The 7,500-nt window shown below is 44.0% G+C and overlaps 1 protein-coding gene across 6 annotated transcripts in view; it reads right to left on the reverse strand.

Moving 5' to 3' along the window:
* LOC113823536 (protein Shroom) overlaps positions 1–7,500 on the reverse strand; it is a 581,762-nt gene that overhangs the window by 78,686 nt on the left and 495,576 nt on the right. For all 6 annotated transcript variants that reach the window (XM_070137718.1, XM_070137715.1, XM_070137716.1 and 3 more), the window contains one exon: positions 1,033–1,133. In XM_070137718.1, the coding sequence (XP_069993819.1) occupies positions 1,033–1,133 (101 nt within the window). The remainder of the gene's footprint in view (positions 1–1,032; positions 1,134–7,500) is intronic.

Here is a 7,500-nt window from a genome sequence, read left to right on the forward strand (position 1 = left end):
CGAAATCTGGGCCGCGGTGTTGGGTGTGAATGTGTCTCCTTACATCTATCATCACTATTCTTTATTCACTTTTTTCTCATCTATTCATATTCATATCAACACGAACGCGCATCATTTTACCGGGTGGACTTGTGTACGCGGAAGTCGCCCTCGTCATATTTTTGAGATTAATTTCGACAGGCAATGTCAGTTAACAAATCATGAATATACACTACTTCTGGCTGGTGAAAGTCTCTCGGGGAACATTGTCTGGGGGACGTTAATTAATGACAAGTATCTCGTAAAAAAACAATAGCAGTGGTAGCAATGGCCGTATTAAACTTTAAATATTAGTATTGGATAAAAATAAGAACACCAGCGACGTATAAAGCAATGATCATTATCAAAGTAGTAATCATAATAATGATGGTAATGGTGATAATGATAACAATAGTAACAGTAACGATAGATAATGATAATAATAATAATTATTATTATTATTATTATCATCATTATTATAATAACAAATAATAATAATAATAACAACAACAATAATAATAATAACAATTATAATTATAATAAGAATGATAATAATAATAACATTTTTAACATATATCGTGTTTTCATCATTATTATTAACATTTCGATAATAATGATAATAACAATAACAAAAACAACAATGATAACGACAACATAAAAAACAATAACAATAATGATGATAATAACAACGATAACAAATAAAATAAATAATAACAATAATGATGATGATATGATGGTGACGATGACGGAAATGGTGATGGTGGTACTGATGATGATGATGATGATGATGATGATGATGATGATGATGATGATGATGATGATGATGATGATGATGACGACGACGATGATGACTATGATGATAATGATAACGATGTCCCAACAACAGACACAAATTAGTTTAATATGAGCGATTTTCCCCAAACGATTCTGTTAGTTTCCTTTATTCCGGTTATCAAAACAAAACAAAGAAAGAGATGCACAAAAAAAGACAACAAATAATCAAACGGAACTTACCTGTCGTCATCTTTAGTAGGCTCCGCCTCCTCTGAATGTCTGGCGTCCTCATTGGCGGAGATGGACGATTGTGATGACGTCACCGAAGTCCGAGTTACAGTCTGTTGAAGAAAACGGGAAGAATTAGGAGTTACGTTCTCTTTAAAATGAGAGGGTAGACTATATGAAAAATCACAATCGTAATTTATCATGGCAATTCACGTATAACCACTGGACAGGACATGACGCAAAATGCAAACAAACATAAAATAACATTTAACATCCTCAGCAATCGTACACATGTAAAACAAGCCGCAAACGGAACAAAACATAAACAGCATGCGTCGCAGCCTTCAAAAACTCGAGGCTGCTCTCTCATTCTGCTTCACAGGCCGTCTGCCAACACCCGAGCGGCAGTGCCAACCTCGGCACAGCAGAATATGTCTCGTCATTTTTTAACGTCGTGTCCTTAAGAGATTGTCAAGGTGAAGTGTGATAATAACTTCAACGCTAATTTCTCCTTTGATTTCCTCTTTACTAATAAACCAAGTGATTATTTTAGTACGCATTTTGTTAATTAAATTTATGTTCCTGTTTCCATTCACTACGCACCCACGCACGCACGCACGCACGCATGCACGCACGCACGCACGCGCACACACACACACACACACACACACACACACACACACACACACACACACACACACACACACACACTCATGCACATACAAACACACACACACATATGTATATAAATATACATAATATATATATATATATATATATATATATTACATATATAATATATATACATATATTGTATATCTGTTTATCTATCTATACATGTATATATATGTATATATACTGCTTACATTACATAATAATTGTTAAGCGCCCCAATGTATGCTACATACGCAAACATACGTGCTAAGCTGAATCGTATACCAACAAACACATTCGGGTCTTTCAGAGAGATCTAAACGACTGCCGCCGTCCCCTTCTGCCGCCGCCGCCGCCCCCGGCAGCCCGGGGAGGACATGGCACGTAACAAATGTATGTATCTTGGGGTCGTTCGTCAACCCTAACGCCCCAACCTGCTGCACCGACGGCTATACTATCTCAGGGGACATCGCCGAGCCTCATGCCCCAAAATACCGCTTTACTACGCAGCGCCCATGCCCTCACGCCGCACTACACTATTAGATGGCCGTGGCCAAGATAGACCTCCGAGTCAGGACGAGAATAAAGCAGCCGATCTGATATAGACGCAGGCACTTCACTCCATTCTATTTATATGGTCAGTCTGTTTCTTGTTATTTTATGTTAAGCTTAATCCAGGGAATACGGGAAACACGGCGCCCATAGAGCCCGGCAAAATGGGTCTATTTTTGCGCTGAGAATCAGAATCACCGAATTAGAGGGTGATCTGGAGAGCGAGGGAGGCAAAAAGAGGCGCATCACTGCCGTCGCTGTTAAGAATCTCCGCCAAAAGGGAATGCAACCGGGCTGCGCTGTTTATGATCTGGTTTATGGCGGTGCAAGCCAAGCGGCTAAAATAACGATTACGCAACCGATTGCCTTCACTTCTCTTATCTTTTCTTTAACCTCATTTTTCCGATTAGGACAATCCAGCTGGTAATACATGTCTGCTTACAATACGGCGCGTTTTTGTTTGTGCATACATAAACAAGCGCGCGCGCGCGTTTATGTATGTATGTTTATATGCCCACATACACGCGCACGTTTATAAACACATTGTACATTCACGTACATATGTTCGCTCATGTTCGCGTGCGTCTGAGCGTGCCTCTCGAGAGCATGCAATCAAGTCGGTGCATCTGTGAACCGGATAAGGGCAAATATAAGAAAAAATATTTTATAGCACAATTAACCGTGATGAGTCAACAAATTCAGGAGCATGGAAATTAGACCGCTGCCCACTTCCCAACTTGTGGCACATTTCCCCCGCGATGCGATAAACCGGCAATAGCTAATCACGGCAGATGTTGCCATGTCTTTAATTTGCAAAACTGCCAACATGACAAGACCGAAATAATATAACACACGCCAAACCAAGCTTGAAATCACCAATATCCCTTTTCTACTAAAAATCATACTTTTTAAGATATTAAAAATACAACCACATGGCAATACACACAGCCACAATGATTGTGCACCGATAACTGGATTCACGCGTTATCTCTTATCATGCCAACAATGAGCTATGAATTAGATGGACGTTTATCTCAAAAACAACAAAGTTTTCCAAAGCTCGTAAAAAAATCTCACCACCAAAATTGAGACCATTTCCATTCAACTCAATACTATCTTTTTTATCGCCCTTCAACACATCTCTAAGTTATAGTTATAATTTCTAAATCTCCCAAACAATCAAACCACACACCCATCAGTATCCAATCTCCGAAAACCGATCAGCAACGCGTGGTTACCACACTGAAGCAACAGCCTTTTTACCCGAAAGCATTGTTCGCGCCCGGGGTCTTACACGTGCCTGCGAATCGCTCCGGACTTTCTTCTATTTTTACATGAGACTTCCGACTGCCGGTTAGTTAGCGCTCCAAGGTCCGTGGAAAGTGAGAGCCTTCAAACAGTAATGTGAAGTTAGCATATAAGAATGCCATGAGGCGTGTGCAAGTTCGCTGTATGCATAAATATAAGCACATCCATTTAAGTATATCTTAGTAGTTAACATACATATGTTAACCACTGATAGCTTTCTTTTTGTATATTACATTGCAGCAAAAAACACATTCCGTGTCTGTTAGTACCAAAGCATCAGCACTTTGTTGTTAAACGCTTTATTTACATCAGCAAAACAACATCAATTTTAAATGCTTTCATTACAAATGCCATAAAGCTGCACATTAGCGCAAAAGCTCATACCTTAATCTGCAGCGCTACTTTCTTCCCGTACAAGCGAGCTTTATAGAAACGAATCAGTATGGTATTTATCGGGATGAAAATAAATGAGGCGTGTATACAAATAAACAAATCAGACATTTATCAGGACAGACAGCCAGCCATACGTTCGATACAAGTTTCCCCACGTTATGCAAAAAAAAAGACTTGCTATCTTTTACTTCTTCCTTTCTCGTGCAGAAAAGTCATAGCAAATAAATAAAAAGCACACACACTGCGTTCCCTGCGGAGAGAGAGAGAGAGAGAGGGAGAGCTGAAAGTCTGAAATCCATAACAACAAAAGGGCATAACACCGAGGGAGGGAAACGTTCACAGCATTCAGACCAAGACATCGCCATCGCCGTCAGGAGCTCGTCGCCACGCCGCCCTCTCGCCGCCTCATTGCTTGCACCTTTTCCTGCAACCCCCTTCGCCACCGCCTTCGCCAACGCCTTCGACACTACCACTGCTGCTTCTATTGCTTCTATTGCTGCCTTGGCTGCTGACGGAGACGCTGCTGGCGATGCTGGAGCTGCGGTCGCGACCCTTTTTGCGGGGCGGCACCACCGGCTTACGTGGGGAACAAAGGAGGATGAGGGGCGCGGGGCTTGGCTAACGATTAGGGGATATGCTCGACAAATTAATGCTCGTATATCATGAAACTAAAACTAAAACTTCAAAAAATAACCGTACATAAATCTCAAACTAATAAAAATAATCAGGATATGAAACAAAAAAGGGAAAACTAAAAATACGATAAAAAAAAATCATCAGTCAAGAAAGAACAAAGATTGAAGGAAGGAATCTGAGGAGTGGGGTGAGAGTGAGGGTGGGAGTGAGAGTGAGAGTGAGAGTGAGAGTGAGAGTGAGAGTGAGAGTGAGAGTGAGAGTGAGAGTGAGAGTAAAGGTGAGGGTGGGGGTAGGAGTAGGGGTAGGGGTAGGGGTAGGGTGGGAGTGAGGGTAAGGGTGGGGGTGTGAGCGGGGGTCAAGACAAGCCTGCGCCATTTCGAGCCTTCTAAGCCAAGCAAGGTCTGCTGTGCGGGTATGCAGCGCGACGGGAATGTCGGAAGGGGGAAGCTAAAAGGCACGAGAATAAAGAGGGGACAGAACAGAAAAGGGAGAGAGGAGGCGGGGGTGGGTCGCACGCTCCCCATTCTGGCTATTTCTAACCTCCACCTGTCGGTACCTGACAGCCGGAAATGTTCCCTTGTGAGCTCACGTTTTGCTAAAAATGCTTGATAACATCAACTATGACCGCATCTGCGCCTGATCATTCATCTCGCGTCAGTTTACTAATCTAGGCATAAAGCGTTAAAGCATCTCTTCAACACCTGAATAACCAAGGTTAGATGAGAAATCGATAACTTTTTTTTTTCTAAAACTCACAGGTACGCTTACTCAAGATGAGACAATAAAATGAAGACAGGTTTAACTAAGCAAACCGCATGGATATATAACAGACACGCTCGAGATCCAGGCCTTCAAAATGAGTCACATCAGCATAAACGAGTGAAATCTACAAATATTCTCAAGAACTAATAAACAAACACGAGTCATCGACCAGCAGGTGAGGTAATCGCAATAAAGGGGAGCTCATCAAAGCACGGAGAAAGGTTACCCCGCGTGCAAAGATTTACCGTTCCGACGATCGCCATTTGGACGCTAGGAAACATAACATTAGCCTGACCATGGGACTGCGACAACAGCACCGCAGCCGCAGCACCATGGCCGCGACTCGGCGATTCCTGGGCAACTTCCAAAACCTACAGCTTTTTAGTTTGCAGGAACGGAATTCCCCTCGACTGCCTAGGGATTCAATGCCGCTTTATGCCAAGTACTTCAGGTGAGGGGAATATCAACTGTGAGAGGAGGAAGAGACAGTTAAAAAAGTCAGAAACAAAAAATATAGTTATATGTGTGTTTGGGAAAACTGGGAACCTAAATCGGGTTTATGAATCGGTCGGGAGAGCCGCTGTTTGGCCGCACTGATTCTAGTGATTAACCACATGCTCGGGATTCTACAGTCCTCAGAGACAGAATTTACGGGGCGGATGTGAAGCTACAACGGCACTAAGGGGGTTACCTGAGAATCTTCTCGCGCCTGCAGCTTCTTGGTGGAGGGCGAGCGGCTGAGCTTGCGAAGTTTCTGGTCGAGTACGTCCTCGTATTCCCTCGCTTTGAGGCTCATGCGCTCGAGGTTTACCTTGGCAGTCTCAGCCGCAGCCTTCTTCCACCTCGTCACCTTGATCTTCGTCCACTTATGCATCAATAGTACTTTCTGCTGCGCATTCTTTAAGTGCACTCCGAGGTGCTGCTGCGCTCTCTGCCCAAGCCAGGCCTTTGTGTCTTTGTAAGCCAAGCTCAGCTGCAACTGGCACCGGTGAAGGGCCAGGTTGACCTTCAACTGACACTGGATGTAAACCAGATTAACTCTATTGAAGAACTGTTGACAGGTTTCGGACGTGCGGCTCTGGACGACGCTATAGGTGCCCCCTGCCATCTCCTGCATGTCCTCGTAGACCACACTGGCTCGCCGCCGGGCATCCTGGTAAGCCCCCGCGGCGCGGGACTGGATTCCCGAGTACATCTCCTGGAGGCTGAGCTTCGTCTGATACCACATGATGTTTCCCAGGTGGAGCATCGACGTCTCGACGGCACTCATGAGCAGCAGCACCGGGCGAATGTACGTCTGTAAACCTGCCATATTGCTTCCAGCAACACCACAATTATTTCCACTAAAAGTCTTATTTTCTGTATAACAAATCGACCGCGTCCCCTTCCTTATTGTGTCTCGTGCTTCATAATATCCAGTACCTATATTGCACAACAATTATTTGGACCATATCCATCACTCAAAGAAATAGACGAATATATCGTAGAATACAGAGAGCGTGCAAGCCACGTAGATGAGGAACACGGTGAGGAAGAGTGCAGTCCAGGACTCCATACTACACAGCTCCCCTACTGCTCACTATCCGGGCTAGCGATGGGGCTTCGATATCGACTTGATAAGGCTTCCTCTCACTGTAGACACAGATGAGCGCCGCCGTAATGGGATGGAGCACGAAATATATCCAATTGCACCAGGGTAACTGCCAGTATCGAAGATCCTCAGGCTTACGCAATGCTATCTATGCTGGAGTGTACTTCATTGGAAGGCCATCCTGTTGTTGGGCGAGGCGTTGGGGGGCTTGCTCGCTTCTTCTTCCACGTAAGCTTTAGACATGGGGTGTAAAGTAAGAACAAGTGAGATAAAAATATAGCTTCTGATGAACCGGAATGTTTTGAATACAACTATGCATGAAGTTGTTCTCTGAGAAAAGAAGGACGGGCTGAGCCAGAGGAGGTACCGTCGAAGGATATTTCTGGGTACTTGAAGGCGCTTGACTCCTTAATTTCTAACTTTTGCACGAAAGTTAAACTTCCTGCACCTTCTGCCAGCAGAAAAGCGCAACAAGAACACTAGTCACTAGTTCGATGGAGAGCCCGAGCCGTCTCCCCGCGTCAGAAAGGTCCCCCGTGCACTAGGACAACGCGCCACAGCGCCTCACTTACTCACACCTCACC

Source organism: Penaeus vannamei, chromosome 23, assembly GCF_042767895.1.
Source record: "Penaeus vannamei isolate JL-2024 chromosome 23, ASM4276789v1, whole genome shotgun sequence".
NCBI classification, from domain to species: domain Eukaryota; kingdom Metazoa; phylum Arthropoda; class Malacostraca; order Decapoda; family Penaeidae; genus Penaeus; species Penaeus vannamei.